At 36.9% G+C, this 21,231-nt stretch overlaps 2 protein-coding genes across 41 annotated transcripts in view; both read left to right on the top strand.

Moving 5' to 3' along the window:
• Window positions 1-4,090, top strand: part of RANBP2 (RAN binding protein 2) — an 88,707-nt gene extending 84,617 nt beyond the window's left edge. For all 5 annotated transcript variants that reach the window (XM_014730863.3, XM_014730862.3, XM_014730861.3 and 2 more), the window contains 4 exons: window positions 693-838; window positions 1,766-2,039; window positions 2,168-2,502; window positions 2,874-4,090. In XM_014730863.3, the coding sequence (XP_014586349.2) occupies window positions 693-838; window positions 1,766-2,039; window positions 2,168-2,502; window positions 2,874-3,179 (1,061 nt within the window). In that variant the 3' untranslated portion in view covers window positions 3,180-4,090. The remainder of the gene's footprint in view (window positions 1-692; window positions 839-1,765; window positions 2,040-2,167; window positions 2,503-2,873) is intronic.
• A 1,201-nt stretch (window positions 4,091-5,291) lies between these two features.
• CCDC138 (coiled-coil domain containing 138) overlaps window positions 5,292-21,231 on the top strand; it is a 74,420-nt gene continuing 58,480 nt past the window's right edge. For 9 of the 36 annotated variants that reach the window (XR_011425899.1, XR_011425900.1, XM_014730853.3 and 6 more), the window contains exons 1-7: window positions 6,452-6,616; window positions 8,336-8,390; window positions 10,217-10,337; window positions 12,185-12,312; window positions 14,173-14,360; window positions 16,375-16,533; window positions 18,817-18,936. Coding sequence is in view for 19 of the 36 variants with exons in the window: in XM_014730853.3 (XP_014586339.2) it covers window positions 6,524-6,616; window positions 8,336-8,390; window positions 10,217-10,337; window positions 12,185-12,312; window positions 14,173-14,360; window positions 16,375-16,533; window positions 18,817-18,936 (864 nt within the window). In the remaining 17 variants the exon portion in view is untranslated. Of the gene's footprint in view, window positions 6,617-8,073; window positions 8,204-8,335; window positions 8,391-10,216; window positions 11,956-12,184; window positions 12,313-14,172; window positions 14,361-16,374; window positions 16,534-18,816; window positions 18,937-19,512; window positions 19,606-21,231 lie in introns of those variants that run through there. The other 27 variants (XR_011425902.1, XM_070234992.1, XM_070234990.1 and 24 more) reach the window with 20 other exon arrangements.

Raw genomic sequence — 21,231 nt, 5'->3', positions numbered from 1 at the left:
GGGAATGTATTAGCAGGCTGGGTCATCTCAGTTGAGAGGAGAATGAAGAAGCTTTTTGTTTTCACCTTCTCCAGGGTGTGAGGGAGAATAATAGCCTTAGTTCCTTTGCATGGGAATTAGAGCTTTTTCATTCCTAACAGTCTGGTATCCCATCAGCTGGAGTCAGCGAACTTCTCACAAGGCTACCATGTACCACCTGGCCAGGAAATCTAAGCTCCAACACTAGTTATGAGGTAGAGAAATTATAAACATGTTTAGGCTGCTTTGGCTAATTTGGAAGTAGCGGATTTGGCCTCTTTGAGGACATTTTTAGGTTCAAAGTTATTTTTATCACGTGATAAAATGTTTTATGAAATAAACTACCTTTGGAACTGAGCTAAGTTTTCAGAGTTCCAAGGTATGTATTTTTAAGAACCTGATTCATTACCGAAAATTCTTGTGTGGTTTACTATCATGAAGTTTACCTAAGACTCAGATGATCTTATCTTTATATCTGCAAACATAAACAGTACTAAACGTACTGTGTGCTCACTGCATGAGTTGAACTTGCTAGAATAATGTAATTTTAAACATTTTTACTAGATGTATATGTTGCATCGTTGGAAATTAGATGCATCGATAAAGTAATCTAACTGGATTAAGAATTTATAAAAATAGATATCACTGTTTAAATATTCTGATTTATTCATCAGATAAAAATTTCCAGTGGGCAAATACTGGAGCAGCTGTGTTTGGAACACAGTCAACCAGTAAAGTTGGTGAAGATGAAGATGGTAGTGATGAAGAAGTAGTTCATAATGAAGATATCCATTTTGAACCAATAGTTTCCTTACCGGAGGTAAATATTAAAGAACGAAAATCTTACTAATAACTTAGGCTAGATTTTTAAGCTAGCTTTGTTTGCATTTCTTTCAGAATATTGACAATTTTAATTAGAAGCTCTTTGTTTATTAGAAGTTCAGCCTTTATGTATAAAGTGTCTTTGTTCAAATTTATATGTAAATATTGTTTATGAATGTTCTATATGAAATTGTTGGGAAGAACTAAATTTTTTCATACGTTGTTTGAATATCATGTTTGCTTTCATATCATAAATCTGGGGGCAAAAACAATCTAATCTCCTATTTGTCAAAGTCTTTTCAATCAAAAGTAAACTATATTTTCTGGACCGGAATGTTGTCTTAGGTAAATTACTTTGTCAGTTTTCAACCTTAATCAGTAGTTAAATTTCTCTTGAAAAACAAGCACTTTTTTTCCCTTTTTTTTTTTATTGAGTTCATAATAGTTTACATCAATGTGAGATTTCAGTTGCACATTATTTCTTGACTATCACCATGTAAGTGCTCTCCTTCACCCCCTGTGCCCACCCCCATCTCCCTTCCCCTGGTAACCACTGAACTGTTTTCTTTGTCCGTGTATTTGTTTATATTTCACATAGTAGTGAAATCATCTGCTATTTGTCTTTCTCAGACTGGCTTATTTCGGAAAAACGAGCTCTTTTTGAAATTGCTTCTATCCTGTTAAAAGAATGTGTCTAATTTCCAAAAAGGAAGAATACTACATAAGAGAAAAATATTTAATGACAAATCAGGTCTTCACCATCTCACCCAAATCAGATGTATGCTTAGTCCTAAGAGATTACTGTCTATCTTGATACTGTTAATATCATTACAAAGACAGTATCTTAAGGAATTTGAATCTTTGGAATTTGTTATGGAATATGTTATAAGCAGCAGCTTATAGATAATTTCATATACTATCATAGGTAGAAGTAAAATCTGGAGAAGAAGATGAAGAAGTTTTGTTTAAAGAGAGAGCCAAACTTTATAGATGGGATCGAGATGTCAGTCAGTGGAAGGAGCGTGGTGTTGGAGATATAAAGATTCTTTGGCATACAATGAAGAATTACTATCGGATCCTAATGAGAAGAGACCAAGTCTTTAAAGTGTGTGCAAACCATGTTATTACCAAAACAATGGAATTAAAACCTTTAAATGTTTCAAACAATGCTTTGGTTTGGACTGCTTCAGATTATGCTGGTGAGTTATACATTCAACTACTTTTCAGTTTTTGGACTTTTCTAAAATCTATAACAAATACATAAAAAGAAAGGTATAACAGTTAGTTTAATACTAAGGTCACTGTGTTTTTTGTTGTTGTTTAATAGATGGAGAAGCCAAAGTGGAACAGCTTGCAGTAAGATTTAAAACTAAAGAAATGGCTGATTGTTTTAAGGAAAAATTTGAAGAATGTCAACAGAATTTATTGAAACTCCAAAAAGGACAGGTGTCACTGATAGCAGAGTTATCAAAGGAGACAAATCCTGTGGTGTTTTTCGATGTTTGCGCAGACGATGAACCCCTTGGACGTATAACTATGGAATTATTTTCAAACATTGTTCCTCGAACTGCTGAGAACTTCAGAGCACTATGCACTGGAGAGAAGGGCTTTGGTTTCAAGAACTCTGTTTTTCATAGAGTAATTCCAGGTTTTGTTTGCCAAGTAAGTATTAACTATGTCTCACAATTGAAGTCTACAAAAGTGTACCACACTAACTTGGGAAATTTGAGTGTTTCTCCTCACCTATAATTTTCTTAATATTTCTTTAGCTTCTCCATACATTATTTGGTGTCACCACCCCAATTTCCTATCCCCACAAATGGTTCAAATTTCTAATACTTTGAAACCTGCTAGAAACTGAGGGTGGGAAAAAGACCTTTTCATTTTTGTCATCTTTTAAAAATGCATTATTTCTTAGTTTCAAAACACATTCTCAGGGAAGCTGGGTGTTTAGGACTTATTCTATAGTGGTTAGTTCTTTCTGTATTTTAATATTTTATTCAGGATTCCTATTAATTTAAATCTTTTTTCAGGGGGGAGATATCACCAAACATGATGGAACAGGAGGACGGTCCATTTATGGAGATAAATTTGAAGATGAAAATTTTGATGTGAAACATACTGATCCTGGCCTACTCTCTATGGCCAATCGAGGCCAGGATACCAATAATTCTCAATTTTTTATAATACTGAAAAAAGCAGAACATTTGGACTTGAAGCATGTGGTATTTGGGTTTGTTAAGGATGGCATGGATACTGTGAAAAAGATTGAATCATTTGGTTCTCCGGAAGGGTCTGTTAGTCGAAGAGTTAGTATCACAGAATGTGGACAGATATAAAATCATTGTTTTTCATAGTAAATTTTGCCTGTATAAACAGTTGAATTGAAGCTTAGCCATTATGACAATATGGTAATTATGTTCAGCTTTTGAAAATGGACGTTTCCAATGTATAAATGTAAAATTGCAGCTTATAGCTGTTGTCACTTTTTAATGTGTTATAATTGACCGTGCATGGTGTGAAATAAAAGTTAAAACACTGGTGTATTTCAGGTGTACTTGTGTTTATGTACTCCTGACATATTTGTATTAAAATAGAATACTAATCTTGTTAAAAGCAATAGACCTTCTCAAACCATTGAAGGAATATGATATATGCAATTTAATTCCTTTTAAGATATTGGACCTCTTGCATGCATATACTATTTGAATAAAGGGACCACAACTTGGATAATTTTTATTTTAGATTTGAAATATATTTGGTAATTTTAACTATTGGTGTGCTCATTTATGCGTAGAGATTCTTATGAATGGATAGAGCCACAGAGGGTAGAGACTTAACCAAAGTGCTCTTCTATAATCCTTGCACCTCCTGTATAGTTAGGTTAACTTTTAAAGTAGAGTACCTTCTTTTCTTAAAATGATATGTAGCTTCCTCTGCCCTTTCAAAGGTATTGAATTAATTTTTACATCTTAAACAAGTTGAGTTATTTCCTTAGTTGTTTCTGTTTTGTTTTTTACTTTTCTGTCATCTGTTTCTACTACCTCAAACTGCAGCTTGGTTCTGTGATAGAACTTGAACTTTTCCTTGCAGTTGTTGTGATAAAGTATGAATATTTTAAAAAGGTCTATACCATGTTCTTTGGTTAAAGATTTGCTTTATACTAGATTGTTGCAGTACCTTTTTCTGGTGAATTTTGTAGCAAAAATAAAGTGACAATTGTTAACAGCCATGACATTTTAAAAATTCATTACTTGTGCATCTAGTTGTTTGTTCATTCTAGAACCAAAGTAAGGAGAACAACTAAAAGTCTGTAAACTCAAACTGCCACATAATTTCTAGAGTTCCCAAGGAAATGACCCTTTTCAAGTTTGATACACTTAAAATTTATTTGGAAATGGCAAGTGTCAAAAGTTAGAAAAATTGGGGGCTGGCTCAGTGGCGTAGTGGTTAAGGTTCACACGGTCTGCTTCTGCAGCCCAGGGTTCGCTGGTTTGGATCTCGGGCACAGACATATGCATCGCTTATCAAGCCATGCTGTGACCCCCATCCCACATAGAAAATAGAGGAAGATGGGCACAGATTTTAGCTCAGGGCCAATCTTCCTCAGCAAAAAAGGAGTATTGTGGTGGATGTTAGCTCAGGGCTAATCTTCCTTATCACCCAACTCAATATAAAACTACAAAGAATCTGCTTAAAGCACCAAATTTTGTATATTCCAATCATTAACAATGACTGCCTTCCACCCTCCTGTGTTCTCCCCAGTGAAATCACTTCATTTTGGTTAGTGAAAGATGGGTTTATTCCCTTGTTTGGGGATTTGAGAAATAGTCTATCCTGTAATAAATACATGTTCAGCTGCCAGTCAAAGGAGGGAAAGGATGTCATGGGTGGTTTGTGTGAGTAATGAGTGATGGAACACCATCACTAAGTCCATTTGGCCACAATGTCAGGTAACCTTTTTTGGTATCAGTTTGAACCACATGAGAACCATGGACTACATACATGCACACTTAATATGAAGAACTCCTTTGGCAACCTATGTAACATAAGTTGCTGTAAAGCGTGTTGTAATTTTTCAGCTGGGACAGCTGATGTGTTTGTCATGATTTTAGAATAAATAAGTAAATGCACTTTAGAGATTCTTTTAGAGAACAGTTCTATACTGATTGCTATCGTAAAGCATTAAAGTTATGAATTAAAAAGCTTTGAAAACTAATACTTTGACCAAAAAAATTCATAAAATGACACGCAAACCAACTTTTCTAAAAGTATTAGTATTCCAAAGATGCTTACAAGTGGCCTGAAGCATTTATAAGAAAGACATTGTGTCACATTTCACGAAAGGACTTTGTGATTTCTCTTTGTTATTTAGTCACTAATGTGCTATAAACCCACAATGAAATGTACTTTTTTTAACTGGCTGGATTTTTTATATTCTCATTAAAATTTGCTTAACGACAGACTATAAAATTATTTGTGCACTTTAATACTTTATGGCAAAAAGTATTGGTTTAAATAATTTCCAGATAATGACTTTAAAAGTTTGATCTTATATACAATTTTGGCATTTGTGGAACTTTAAAGATAATCCAATCTAGGAGTTGTTAATCTAGACGTGCTGTTGAACATCACAATTTAGAAAAGTAAAGGATTACACTAGTGTAATGGTATACATGGGAGAAATTAAGTGGATATTCAGTTATTTCCCTCCATCAGTCCCTTTTTTTTTGGTGAGGAAGATTGTCGCTGAACACACACCTGTGCCAGTCTTCCTCTATTTTGAACGTGGGATGCGCTACAGCGTGGTTTGCCGAGTGGTGTGTACGGCTGTCGCCGGGATGGGAACCTGCGAACCCGAGGCGGGCTGGGGGAGCGCAGAAGTGACTTAACCACTAGGCCACCAGGCTGGCCTCTTGTCCCGGTTTAATAGAGGATTTAGGTTGAGGTAGCACGCCAATAAATACGGAGCACCTGCTAAAGGCCAGGCACCGCTGTAGGCCCCGGGGGAGCTGTCAGAAGAGCCAGCAATGCTCTCGGAGCCTACATGCCACTACTGCCGTTGGGCCACGGTGGAACACAGGCCGGTGGCGGGGAAAGGGAGCCGCCGAGCCTTTTCCAACTCCGAGGCTTGGCAGCAATCTGGATCGTCTCCTCCTGTGGATCACAATGAGCAGGGGCCACCCAGCTGTATTTTCCTGCGTCCAAAGGCACACTAACACACGGGTTAGACACGTCCTGGCGGTGGTCCTCCCAGGCAGGCTGGGCCCTCATGCGGAGCGCCTGCAGCAGATGCGGGGGACTGCCCCGGGGGCGGGCTGCGACCGCTGCGGACGGCCGTGTTCTTCGACACGACGCAGGAAAACCCAAGGAGCAAGAGCTTAACTTAAGACACGGAAAAGAACATCAGACACCATTTATCAGCCCCAGCACACGAGCGAACGAATCAGCCGCGACACCGCCAAGCAGGACAGGCAGCCATGACGAGCGCACGTCTGCAACGCCGCGAGCGCGAGGCGGCCCCAGCGCCCAGCTCCCGGCTGCGCCAGCGTCCACGCACTTCCTCCCTGGAGCCCGCCCCGCCGCTCCCGGTCGCGCCGGCGCCCACGCACTTCCGCCGCGGAGCCCCGCCCCTGCGCCTGGCGTTTCCAGGCTGCCCCCGGCACAACGGCGCCTGGGCGTCATGGAGCCCAGACTCGTCAAGCCGCCGGGCCAGGACGTCGTGGTGGAGCGTCTCAAGAGCCGCTACGGCCTGGGCGGTGGCTGCCCCGCCGAGGTGAGGCCGCGCCCTCGTCCGCGGCCGCGGAGGGAGGGGGCGGGTTGTGGCCGCAGGGCGTGGGGAGACGAGTTTCCCGTGAGAAGGCCGCGGCGCCGCAGACTGTGGAGGCGGTGGTTTATGGATGGTGGCACGGCGCTGCTGAGCGCAATTTTGAACTTGAGTGGAGTTCAGAAACAATTCCTTTGGAAAGCTGCTTACTTTGAAATAAATCCGAAGTTAAAATAGTTGCAATCATAATAGAAAGAGCTCCTTTGTGCCCTTGGCGTGGGGTCGCCGTGTGGCCGCGTGCTTCCCTTCTCCCTCGCTGACTCCTTTCCGTGCGCGCCTGTTTGCCGGGCTGCGGGTAATGCGCTGGCGTCTGTGACTCTCCCTCCGAGTGTAAATAGTTGAGTGTGTTTTTCTAGGAATGAGGACGTTGTCTTATACAAGCACAGCAGTAAACTCAGGAAAGTTCTCATTGATACAATAATATTCTATAATGTATTGTGCGTACTCAGATTTCACCAATTAGTAATGTCGTTTGTAAAAATTTTTTTCCTGGTGCAGATCCAGTCTGAAATTGAGCATTGCGTTTGGTTGTCTCTTTTGTTGCCTTTAGTCTCGAACAGGTTCTCAAGTCTCTCTTTTTGTAATATTGATTTTTTTAAGATTATAGGAGAATTATTTATTAGAATGTCCCTCAGTTTGGGTTTGTCTGATGGACACCTCATGATTAGATACTGGTTATGCATTTTTGGCAGGAATACTGCATAGATACTACATGAATGAAATACTACCTAAGACTGCATGCCTTCTGCATGACAGAAGTGCCAAAGCAGCATGCATTTGAACCTCACGAAGACAGAAATCCCACTGCGGAAGAAGTGCACAACTTTAACGTAGACAGTGGAGACACTGAAATTGTTAAAGAATCTGTCTGCCTTGGTTCAGTCATCGGTTTAAATGGAGGCTGCAGCCATGGAACCAAGGGAAGGCTGGGACGCGGAAGGGCAGCAATGGACGAATTAGGGAGGATCACCAGGTGTGAGGAAGTGTCATCAGACACCAAGGCCAAGTTTGTCCACACCCTCGTGCTCCCAACTACTGTGTATGTGTACGCATACGAAAGCTGCACAGTGGAGAAGGCTGCAGGAAAAAATGGGTTCATTGGAAATATGGTGTTGGGGGAGAGCTCTGCGGACACCCTGGACTGCCAGAAAGGCGACCCGTGGGTCCCAGAGCAAATTAGGCCTGAACTGTGGCTGGAGGCAAAGATGATAAAACTGCGGCCGTCCTACCTTGGGCACATCATGAGAAGGCAGGACTCTCTGGAAAAGACAGTAACGCTGGGAACAGTAGAGGCAGCAGGAGAAGAGGAGGACCGAATAGGAGACGGGCTGACCCCACACGGGAAGCCGTAGGCCCGAGTCCACAGGAGCTGAGTGGGGCTGTGGAGGACAGGACGTTGCGGACGTCACTCATTCATAGCGTCGCCAGGAGGAGGAGCTGACTGTATGAGTGACATGTGGCTTGCTCTGTTAGTCACGAGACATGGTGTTGCTTTGATCCATTACTGGTGATATTAACTTTGATCACTTGATTAAGGTGTTGTCTACCAGATTTCTTCTCTCTAACCTTTGTAATTAATACGTAATTTGTGAGTAACTGTTTTGAGACTGTAAGTTGATTCTTAGTATACAAATTAAATATGTCATCATGTTTGTTTTTTTTTTTTAGTATGATTTTTCACACTTTGATCCGGCTAAATGTAAGAGATCTTTAACCTCCCCAGGTAAGCCAATAGAATACTCTGTATATTTGGGGTTTTTAACATATTTAATTTGAGAGGAAGGATTTAAAAAAAAATGTTTAGGGATTGGCCCCATGGCCCAGTGGTTAAGTTCGTGCTCTGTACTTCGGTGTCCCAGGGTTTCGCTGGTTCGGATCCTGGGTGCGGACATGACACCACTCATGAGGCCATGCTGAGGCAGTGTCCCACATGCCACTGCTAGAAGGACCCACAACTAAAATATGCAACTGTGTACTGGGGGGACTCGGGGAGAAAAAGCAGGGGAAAAAAAAAGTTTGGCTCAGGTGCCAATCTTAAAAAAAAAGTTTAGAGTTGTGGCTAATGCCAGATATCTTATGATACTGAGCTTTTTTCATTCTGGTGATGAACTAACTAATAATAATTGTGATTTTGAGAGTCAGTGTGTAAGATGTCTTTAAAAAATCAAATTGAGGGGCCAGCCTGGTTGAGTGGTTAAAGGTCTGTGCTCTCTGCTCCAGCGGCCTGAGTTCGCAGGTTTGATCCCGGGCGCGGACCTCCTCCACTTGTGGGTCGTGCTGTGGAGGCACATCCCAGGTGCGAAGTAGAGTAAGATTGGCATGAATGTGTGAGCTCAGGGCTAATGTTCCTCAAGCTAAAAAGAGAGGAGGATTGGTAACAGATGTTAGCTCAGGGCAAACCTTCCTTACAAAAAAAAAATCAAATTAGGCTTTTTGTGTCTTTCAGTTACAGTATTTCTGCCTTTAAAGATGTTAAAAATTAAACAGAGTATATCCAGTAAAGGAAACTAATTGTTGTTTTTCTAGGCATGAACTTTTCCAAATTATTAAGATGATAATTATTTCACGGGAGGAATTTATCAAATTTATCATCTTGATAAAGATAGCTACACCATGGGATTGGGTGGGTTAGACCATCATGTGGTAGTCTGTAACCAACATGTGTAACTAACCATTAGTCTTTTGATTTGTTGATAGTTCTTAGGGAATGTCTTTATTGGCGTAGTCATTAGATTTTGAGATGATTGCAGCAGAAACAGTAATTAATATCTTTAAAAGTTTACCATATAGTGGATTATGGAATTTCATTTTGAAATTTTGTAAACACTCTTCTGAAACATTCCTTCAGTATGAAAAAAAAATATTTCAGTTACTCAGTCTAGTTTCTTAAAAATATCTTAAAATTGTATTTTGGTTTTTGAAATTTGCCCTAAAATTTCCAGCCTTCCAAAATATAGCTAAAAAGTATAGCTCATTAAATTTCTGAGGGAGTAAAAATAAGTGTTAGATAAGGGTGCATACATTTAAAAGTATTTCCAAATTTCTTATCAGAGAAGCTCTCTTTCTTTTATTCACTGACTTTAGATAATGCTAACAGTTTATTAAACAAATATTTAATGGTTGAAATATATAAAATTTTAAAATGTTTAAACTTTGAGAACTGACAAGGTATCGTGAATAGGTAGAAAGAAGGCTGGATTCTGAATTTTAGTCATTCCACTTGCTGGTTGTGTTACTTGGAAAAATTCTCATGACTTCTCTGGTGCTCAGGTTCATAACCATTAGAACAGGGTTAAAGGCACCTATTCTGCTTATTTCACAGGGTTGTTGCTGGGTCAAATAAGGTGATGAATGAAAGACCATTTTGTGATCAGTAAATCAATAAAGTGCTAAATAAATAGAAGATTTGATGCCTATTTTCTAGAAGTTTGCATTGGGGAGACAGATAAGAAATCGCTAAGTAATTTTGCTTTCTTACCTTTAGGAGCCTAGAATAAGATCATTAGGCATCTGATCTTAGTAAGTAATCTCTGCAATTTTTTTTACCAGATGATTTGGCTATCTACTCATCTGGAGATAAAGTCGGTTCATCATTAAGATGTTATTCTGATGAAAGAAAGCATTATACAACACCTCTTTGTAGTTCATTCAAGTACTTAAACGTGAATTGGTAAAGTATCCTGAATCCTTATTGCCATGCTCTCAGCATCTCAAAAATTGAGGAGGAGTAAAGGGCAGTTTAAGTGTTTCCTTTTCTCTGAGAGGAAGTATAAGCAGTCTGGAGTCTGCCGAATAGTTGAAGAGACATTAATTTTTACTGAGAATCTCTGTGATAAAAGCATAAACCTAGCATTATGTTTGGTTTTATAATGGAAAGTTATTTACACAGTATGAAATATGAAAAATTATTTTTACGGTTATTCATCCAGGACCCAAATGAAGATTGTACTCTTTTTTTTAGGAAAAAAAGGAACTACGGTCAAAATGAATATAGCTTTGTTAGGCATCGTTATTTAACTCAGTATCTATTGTGTGTCTGGTAGTGTGGTAAGCATTGTATGTTGAGTAGTTGAGAGAGAAAATTGAAGTTGGTTTGGGGAGATGGTAACTACAAAATATGTATGTTATAATACTTGGCTATGAGGGGTTAGCAGTTTTGTAGCAGAGATTTTACGATGGGTAAAACCAGTATAAAAACAGTGGAAGCTATGGTGAAATAAGCATTTTGAAATAATGTTAAATCATAAAGCTGTATACATACACAAAATAAAATGTTGAGATAATTGTGGAGAGATAAAAGACAATTGTGTCTAAATATTTCTAAATTATTAATGTAATTAATATTTGGGAGCTTGAATTTTTCATGTAATTGCGTCATTCTCTACCTAAATGAATTAATCCATGTAAAGCACTTAGAACAGTGTTAAGTACATAGAAAAGCACTCAACTATGCTATTATTATCATCATTGTCATTATTACTATTTCATTTGGCACTCACAAAGTAACCTTATTGATCTGGATTCAAAATTTGGACATGAAGTTAAGGAAAGTAAAAATGGCTTTAAGATAATTATGAATTCACGAAGATTATTTTCTTATATTTAACTGATAAGTTTTATCATTTTTTGTTTTTATAAATGATCTGGGTATAATTTCAAGTTATAATTTGAAGCATTTGGACTATGAAGGTTTTTATAGCATTGGATAGTTTTATCACAATCCATAGTTATGGTCTAGTTTAGAATTATAGTACTGTCCAGCACAGGAGCCACAGGTAACATGTGGCTGTTGAGTACTTGAAACGGGGCTGGTCAGCAATTGAGATATGCTGTAAGTGTAAAATACATTCTGGATTTGGAAGATGGATAAAAGGGTGTGACATAGCTCGATAATTTTTGTATTAATTATAAGGTAAGTGATAATATTTTAGATATACTAGGTTATATATAATATATTAAAATTTCATGTCTTTGTGTTTTTAATTTTGCTACTAGAAAAAGTTTAATTACCTTATGTGACTTGCATTGTATTTCCTTTCAACAGCACTGCTTTTGAAATTGTAACTTTGAGATCATCTTTTTGGCAAGAACACTTGGATTTTAGTTCTGCTCCACATTTTACTAGCTATGTGTCCTGTCAATTATTTAAGTTCTTTAGGGTTCAGTTTCATCATGCTAAACATTATTTCCTTTAGCTAAAATTACAGATAACAATACCTGTTATATTTACCTCACAGAAGTATTGGGAATCAAAACAAAGATTTTGGCAGTTGTAAAGCATTCCAAAGGTATATGTAGTTTTAAATTAAGCCATTTAAATATGTAGAAGGATACTTGTATTGAGTTTTCAGGATCAATGACTATTATTTTTTATATTTTTACTTTTTGCATTCTTAAAAATGTTTACTTGTTACATTTTTCTCAATTGTTATGCTAAGAATATTTGAAAAGTAGTTTTATCTTTTTGAAATGCTATAGAAAACTTCCAGAATGCTGTGATAGACCTTTTTTTTAAAGCCTAGATGATGAACTGGATTCTTTTCAAGATTTGAAGCAACAGGAAACAGAAGAAGATTTGATTGAGAGTGATGATAGAGTCAGTACCTCCAAAATAACCAAGGAGTCTTTTAGAGAAATAGAAAAAGGTAAAGGAAATATGCATTTTAGAACAATTAACTTTGTCAAGTAGAGCACATAAAGCTTATCCCATAGTATAACGCTGGTCCTCAGGTGTCTCTAAATTTCTGTATTCTGAATTTTGGTAAGCCGTGAGATAGTTTCTGTGCTTATTACTAAACTAAAGGAGAAGAGAAAAATAAACTTCTTTATTTTACAGTGTTCCTACACTCCCAAAATGTATCAAAATAAGTTAAGCAACTGAGTCCTTTTCATAATTTATTCAGTTCTTTTTCATGTCATTATGTGTTAGAGAGTGATTAAAAGATTGTGGTAGTCTTTGAGTAATCCTTTAATATTTTAAGAAAATACTCCAGATTACTTAAGGTATGGCTTCCTTAGGCACTGAACTAGTAGTTACCGTCTTACCAGGCTGCCTATCAGAGTTTTGTCGGGATTCCAAGGCAAGAGGCAACCAGAGGTGGTGCCCTCCCCCTCTTAGCTGCAAGACTTTGAGAGCACTTTTGCCCCATTGGTAGACTGTCTGCATCTCTTCTCCTGGGAATACATTGTCTACACACAACGAACATTTCTCCCTTACTGTTCTCGTTCATCTTCTTTATCCCATTCATCTCAGCATTTGAGGAAAATGAAAAATAATTCTGCCTTGATTTGTGTTTCTTGCTACATGGTGGAAATTTCCCACCAAAAACAATTGAAAATATAGGATAACCTATAAAAAAAATTGAATGTATTTAAAAGTTGACAAAATTAAGGAATATTCAGGCCAGGGATTGGTGAGATGGGAACCTGGAGAGGCAAGGAGAGTACTAGAAGTATCTTTCACTTTAATGGCATTTGCTGAACTGAGTGAAGTGGAACTTTTTTTTTAAAAAAAAATTCATATTATTTTTAATTTTGGCTCCCCTAGTGTCTGTACAGGATGAGAGACCTCTTCCTTAAAGCTAGGGCTCCCAGGAGGCTAATGGAAGTTGAAGCCACTGCTCTTTGTATTGTCAGCATTTATTTTCTGCTAACAGTGTTGGCAAAGAAGTGAAGTAAGAGGAGCTCACTCATCCACTGCTGTAGGGAAAGTAAATTAGTAGAACCACTGGGGGGAAAAATTTGGTATCAGTAATAAAGTTGAACCTGCACATATAACGTAAGTCCCAGCCATTTTGCTATTAGTTATATACCCTGGAGAAACTCTTGAACGTGTGCACCAGGAGCCACGTGCAAGATGGTGTAGCATCTGTATAGCTAAAACAGCTTAGATATCCACCTGTTGTAGAATGTCGGCATATAAAAATATAAAATAGGATAAAGCAGTGACGATTTGTGAACCTGATTCTGTCATTAACACAAGAACATAGTATTTAAAGGAGGAGGTTATAGAAATTACCTAATTATATGACTATATAATTACATTATATAAAGTTGAAAAACAAGGTGCATTTTTTAACACAAATAGTAAAAATTAAAAAGAAGCAAAGCAGTGATTAACACTATATTTGGGTTAGTGGTTAATTTGGTTTAGGGCAGAGAAGGAAATTTGATCAGGGATTTCTGAGGTAGCTTTCCGTTTCTTGGCCTAGGCAATTAATACATGAGTGTTTTCATGCACTTTAAAGTCTATTTTGAAATAACCTCAGATTTACAGAAAAATTGCAAAAAGCACAAAGAGTTCCTGTACAGCTTTCACCCAAATTTTCTAAGTGGTAACATTTTACTACATTTGTTATCATTCTTTCTCTCTGTATGTAGTACTTGAAACTTTTTAACAATAATACAATTCATATTTAAAGTAACTCTTCTTGAAGATTACTCCATCAGAGAATATTTAAAACTGTAAATTAATATAGTTTATAATTAAAATTTTGTTTTCTTAGCAGTTGCCCTGCCAACTAATTTTGCCCCAAATTCAGGAAATTGGACTGAAAGTTGTAGTGGTGCAAGTGACTCTCCTTTGAAACATGTCAGCTATCCACCATCTAAAGCGTCAAACAAGCAGAGTTTACTTCCACATCAGATCAATCAGATATATGATGAATTATTTCAGATACATCAGAAACTGCAGGTGAGAATTGAATACTGAATTGAGAATTCAGAAATGTTTGTTCTAAGCATCAGACATTTACAAAATTTGAATACAAGTATTTGATCTTAGTTATTTTAGATAAATGTGTCAAGACAAGGTCAGAAGGGAGCAAACACAATTTATTGGAACTATTGAAGAGAAAAAGGTATGGCTGAGAGAAAAATATGAACAGTGGTGTTTTTATGTGTAGGTGTGTTTCTTAGATTTCAGATTGCCTTGTGTTTTATTCCCATCCCATCCCATCCCTGCTTAAGAAATAAAACAAAATCTACTGGTAACTGCTTTTTTAAGTAGGTGTTCTAGATTCATTGTTTTAAATACCTATATGTAAGAAGTTCTCTTGTCAACTTTCACCAAAATTCAATTCAGAACATTGGCCTTTATCTATCTTCTTTGGGACTTTTTTGTCTCCAAAGGATATAATTTGTGTATTATCAAGTATCCACTAGGTGGGCAGCAAAAGTATATATGTAATGCGCAGTTTCTGTTTGAAATTCTTCTAGTTGGAAATATGTTATATTTCTATACACATGAAGTAGTTAAACATTTTTTGGAAACCAATATCTTATTTTGTCTAAATAATTCAGATTATAATTAGCATAGCGTGTCAGAAGAAGATTGTTTTGGCCTAAGTTCGCTGGGGAGAAGTTCAGGAAGAGACTTAGCTTAGTACTTCACTGAGAGGTAGAATTTACAGGGAAGGAGAGGACTGGGAAAGGCATTCCAGGTGCAAGAGATTGGAGGTGAGAGGCTTTTAGAAAGGAGTGATTTGTCAGATTGTGAATTTATCAGCCTATCGGGGGAAAGAAAATAGTGAAAACTCAGGCTGGCTATCACAGATCAGTAAAGGACAGTAGAGGAAGCAGAGCCTGCAAAAGAGACTGAGAAGCCCTGGCCAGAGAGGGAGGTGGAAAATCAGGAGAATGTGGTGTCATGGAAACCAATGAAAGAGAGTATTTTAAGTTGGAAGAAAGGGACAATGGTATAAAATGCTGCTGAGAGACAATAAAATCAAGACTGAAAAGTGACCTTCAGGTTTAGTAATAGGTAAACCATTTCAGTAGGGGAATGCACACTGACGCCAGATTAAAGTACATTGAGGAGTAACTGGGAGGTAAAGAAGAGGGCTCAGCAAATGACAGTATTTTAAAGAAGTTTGTGAAGGGGAGGAGATGAGGGCAGAGTCAAAAGAGATTTCATTTCCGATGAGATGGGAGAGATTGAAAATATTAGAGGGATAATCAGCATAGCAGTCTCCAGGAGAAGGCAGAAGACAATGAGATCCTGAGGCTACCTTTGTATTAGGGAGGGGAGGAGAAAGGTGTGTGTCTTGAGGGGAGGAGGTTGATGTTTCCTTCTGCTGTCTTCTGTTTTCCCTGTGAAGTTAGAGATGAGGCTGTCTGCACAGAATTGTGTAGGACGTGATGTGTTCAAAGTAAAGAGTGGAGAAGGTTTGAAATAGACAATGGAGAATGGGAAAGCCAACCATGAAAATATAAAATGATCTCTGGGCTGCATTGAGAACATGTTTTTTTTACATTGTGTGTGGTTTTTCTCCAGTGATGTTTAGCAGTGTAGCATTGGGTCAGGGAAGGGGGTTAGTGCTTTAATGCAGGACTGGAGTCTTTCAGCCTAAGATGATAGACAAGAAGGGGAGGGAGTGGAGAAAATATGTAAAAGAGTGGACCATGAAGTTGAAGTAGAACATGGATAGGAGATTAATTCTGTATAGTACTGATCCATTGGGAACCCAAATTCTCTTGAGTCATCATAGTGGAATCTCACTACAGTATCATGTCCTTTTGCAACAAGATAGAATTTCTGTGCAAGTTTACTTGCTGTACTAGTTTAGCTGTAATGTAGTCCAGATTTTACTTGGTACCAATGTAGTCCTAAACATCGTTCAATTAAGCTACAATCTCAGTAAATATATAATTTGTAGAATTTGTGAATGTGGTTTTTAAAAATGCTTAAATCTGACATTTTGATACAGTGTGAAACTGCAGCACAACAGGAATTTGCTGAAGAACTTCAAAAGCGAGAACGTTTTTTAGTTGAAAGAGAACAACTGCTTTTCAGACATGAAACTGCTTTGAGTAAAATTAAAGGTGTCGAAGAAGAGGTTCTTACAAGATTTCAGATTATAAAGGAGGTAACCAGCATTTGATTTTAGAGTAATATAATTTTTTTCCTCTTAATTTAGATTTACTAGTTATTAGCATTTTGCCACATTTGCTTTATTTCTCCTCCTGCCCCATTTTTTTCCTGAACCATTTGAAAGTAACTTGTAAAAATCATGACATAACACCCCTAAATGCTTCCTTAGTGTTATGAATCCTTATTTTTAGGAGAGACATTCTCCACACCATTATCATATTTGAAAATTAATGCTAATTAAATAATTTAACAATATATTCAATATATTCATTTCCCATTCATTCATTTTCCCAATTGGTCCCTGAAATGTCTTCCATTGCTTTTTTGTATTATTTTCTGATCAAGGAACTAGACAAAATTCATACCTTATATTTGATTTTTGTATCTTTTTTGGTTTCTTTGAATCTAGAGTATCAAGTTCACCATTTTTGTTTTTTGTAAGACTTTTCTTTGAAGACTCTGGGCCAGCAGTCTTATGGAGTATGTCATAGTCTGTATTTGCCTGATTATTTCCTAACAGTTATGTTCAGATTAAATATTTTTGTCAAGAATGTTATATAGGTAGAATGGGATCCTTCTTTGTTTCATATTGAGGATGTTACTGTAGGTATAACTCACATAGGGTAAAATTCATTCTGTTTGTTTTGAAAAAATGTAATACAGTCTTCTGATCACCACCATAATTAAGATAAAGAATAATTCCAGCACCCTGAAAACCTCCTTGTGCTCCTTTGCGATTATCTCTTTCCCCATCCTCTGCCCCTGACAGCTACTGGTCTGTTTTTGTCTCTGTAGTTCTGCCTTTCCCAGAATGTCATGTAAAGAGAATCATTTCATGACTTTTCTTCATCTTTGGTTTTCAGCACTGATTTAATTATGATGTATCTCCTTGTGCTTTTCTTTGACTTTATCCTTTTTTGAGGTTCACCAAATATCTTGAATTTGTAAATTTGTCTTTCACCAAATTGGGAATTTTTCAACTAATATTTCTTTGTAATTTTTTCTGTTCCAGTTGCTTTCTCCTCTCCTTCTGGGTCTCCAGTGACTCACGTTAGGTCTTTTGCTATTATCCCACAGATTTCTGAGGCTCTGTCCCTTTTTCCTCATCTTTTTCTTCTGTATTCTTCAGATTTGATGTCTATTGCTCGATCTACTTTCATTTCTATGTTGCTGCTGAGCTCATCTAGTGACTTGTTTTATTTCTGGTACTTTAAAGTTCAAAAATTTCCAATTGTGTTCTTTTTAAACTATTTTTAATTTTTATCATGAGAATTTCTTTCCACTTGCATTCATTTGCATCTACTTCAAATTAATATAGTTTAATTCATTTAAGGAATTAATTTAGTTCCTTCATTTGCTATAGAAACTTGCTTGTTCTAATACATCATGAATAAATTGCGAGTAAAAAGTGAAAGAAACTACAAGTATTCACACTAAATCTAAAAGGTGCTATCTCATTTAAATGTAATTAGAGGGGAAATTGATTTGAATCATTTATAAAACTAATTAAGGAAAGTCAAATAGTTTGGGGTTCAGAGAAATTTTATTATGTATTTAAATTTTTTGAGATGTAAAAACAATTTTAGCTACTTTATGAGAACAGGAAATTAGTTCTATCTATGGAATATTGTGCTGCTTCTACTCCTTGCGGGTAACTAAAACGTTAAATTTTAATTTATAAAGCTATGAATAACTTTCTTAAGGAGGATGAGAAATCCTTCATTGTTTTATCTTTCCATGATGTAAGATAGAAATTATTTTAGTGAGTTTCTGAGCAGAAGCAGAAAATAGCCTTATTGCTACTTAATTTGTATAGTACGTCTTTTTGGGGGTTTTTTTGAGGAAGATTAGCCCTGAGCTAACTACTGCCAGTCCTCCTCTTTTTGCTGAGGAAGACTGGCCCTGAGTTAACATCCGTGCCCATCTTCCTCTACTTTATATGTGGGATGCCTGCCACAGCATGGCGTGCCAAGTGGTGCCACGTCTGCACCCAGGATCCAAACCAGCGAACCCTGGGCTGCCAAGAAGCGGAACGTGTGCTGAGCTGGCCCCATATAGCACGTTTAAATAGGTGTTTAACAAATACTTCTTTTTGGTTATGACTTTGGTTGATTACACAGTTTTTATAACTTGCAGTATTAGACATGTATACTTAAATGCACTGATTAAAGTCCTTGTAATTCAAGGAGTTCTAATTTTTAATTAATTTATGTTCAGTGGCATTATTGACATTTGGAATCCTTACCTAATTTTCAGATCAGATTTTTTTCCCTCTTAGCAACACGATGCAGAAGTTGAGCACTTAACTGAAGTTCTTAAGGAAAGAAATAAAGAAAGCAAGAGGCTAAGGTCCTCTTTTGATGCGTTGAAAGAATTGAATGATAACTTGAAAAAACAGGTAAGACCTGTTTTAATATATATTAGTTTACAAGACATTGTTAGAACTGTATAGCTTTTATTTAACAAATTGTAAGTCAAAATCCTAGAACACAGTCTAGCTAGAGAAATTTTTGATTTATTTGTTAGCTTTGTTATAAAGTACTTCCAAAATAAATAAAGTATTCCTAAGGTCTTTGTTTCTCATCTGGCAACCAGCTGAGATGTTGGACAATTTGAAATTGTTTTACAAACAAGCAAAAGATAAAACAGGATATCCTGGGGACTTTTAGGTATTGATTTCTAGCTATAATACTTCTCCTTGTAAATGCTGTTACATGCCACTGCTTATTTAATGTTTGTTTATTTTTCTGAGTATCTGTTATATGCTAGGCACTGTCCTAGAAGAAAGCCTTCACGTTGCTCATAGTCTCAGGAGTATAGATTGGTATCATATTGCAGTGCAATTTTTCATTTATACAAATGGTATAATTTAGGCCAATACTTAATAGTACTACAGTTGCATAACTGAAATATTTTTGTGAGTTCTATCTTCTTTCTTTTTTTTCCTTTACTTTCCTTTGCCAGCTTTTGACTGAAAGATGTGAAAGTGGAGGAATATGTTGAAGAGGGGAAGAAGAATGATTATGTGTATATTTGTGTGGGGAGAAGTAGATGAGCAGAAATTGGGGTAAACCCAGTCACTTTAAAAATTGAAGCATGGGCTGGAAAACTTTATGGATTCTAGACTCTAATTAAACTCAAACTCTCAGAGATAATCTGCCTCCTGGAATTCCTCAGCTAGCTGTGTGTTCTTCTGTTTCTGCTTTTGATTTCCTGTAGTCACTACTTGTTATAACCTTTCTCCTTGGCAGTGATAACTAGGTACTCTATTTCTCACTTAATTTAATTCTTTGGCTTCCCTGAATTCATTTGTGGCCTCCTACAATTGGAATATGACTTTGACTTACTTTTGTCTGAAAGGCAGCTTTATCCCTGGAAAGATTTCTTTTTCCCTTCACAATATTAATATACCACCCTTTTTTGAGAAGGGCTTCTTTTAGTTGCTAACATAGGTACGTTGTTAACTATACCTATCTCTTAGGTTTATATAATGCTTAATAGTTTTGCATGTGTTTGCATGAGTGTGTGGTGATTGAAGTGGCTATGTGCATTAGTAAGTGATTGCGCCTATTGATAATTGGATTTATGATCCAAACTGAAAGAGCTTGGGAGAAGCTCTTTGGTACCAAGTGTCAGAAAGCTTTTTTATGGTTACTTTGTTTAGTGTAGATCAGGGGTCAGCAAATTTTTCCTGTTGAGGACCAGATAGTAAATATTTGGGGCTCTGTGGGCCATATTGTCTCTGTCACAATGACTCAACTCTGCTATCATAGTGCAAAAGCAGCTATAGGCAATAAGTAAGTGAATGAATATGGCTGTGTTCTAATAAGACCTTATAAAAATAGGCAGTGGTCAGGTTTGGCCTACAGGCCATAATTTGCCAACTTCTGGCATGACAAATGATACATACTTTGAAATTTCTATTTAGCAAAAATAAATTTAAAAAAAATAAATTATTTTTGTGACTGACTTATATAGTAATTTATGATAGCACTGGATATAAATAAACTTCCTGTAATAATAGTAACATTTCCCATTAAGTCTTGCCAAGCTGAGGAGACAAGGATTAATGTCCAAGACTCATTGAGGATGAGAGTCCCAGTGAACGCCCCAGGCTCTCAGTTGAAAGCAGTAGGGTTGCTCCCTAGGAAAAGGTGAATTAGAAGTAGATAGAACCCTCCTCAAACTGAAACCTGGCCTTGACTGATCTCAGTTCCTGATCAGATTAAGGTGATCAGTCCTCATTTTAAATACGTACCAGAAGAAAGGATGAGCCCTCTCTGAAAAAAGATAGTACAAGTATAAAAATTATAATTTTTCTGTCATTCTATATAAAATTAAGCATATTTAAAAAAAAAATCACATGACTAAATATAAAGAGGAAAAACCCCAGACAACATGATCATACCTGCAGGTGATTCAGATATTAGAGTTAATAGGCAATGACTAAAATAATTGTTAATATGTTCAAGAAAGTAAGGAAAAAGATTGAGAACTTTATTAGAGAATTAGAATCTAGAAAAAGGAATTAAATTGAAATTCTGAAATTGAAAAATATGCTTAATTGAATTTCAAAACTCTGAATGAGTTTAACAACAGATGAGACACAGCAGAAGACAGGAAACTGGAAAATAGTTTCATAAAAAAATCTTTGAATGAAAACATCGAGTGGAGAAGAATGAAAAACTCATAA

This window comes from Equus caballus, chromosome 15 (assembly GCF_041296265.1).
Source record: "Equus caballus isolate H_3958 breed thoroughbred chromosome 15, TB-T2T, whole genome shotgun sequence".
NCBI lineage: Eukaryota > Metazoa > Chordata > Mammalia > Perissodactyla > Equidae > Equus > Equus caballus.
The sequence above is the reverse complement of the archived record's forward strand: the minus strand, read 5'-3'. Positions and strand labels throughout refer to the sequence as shown.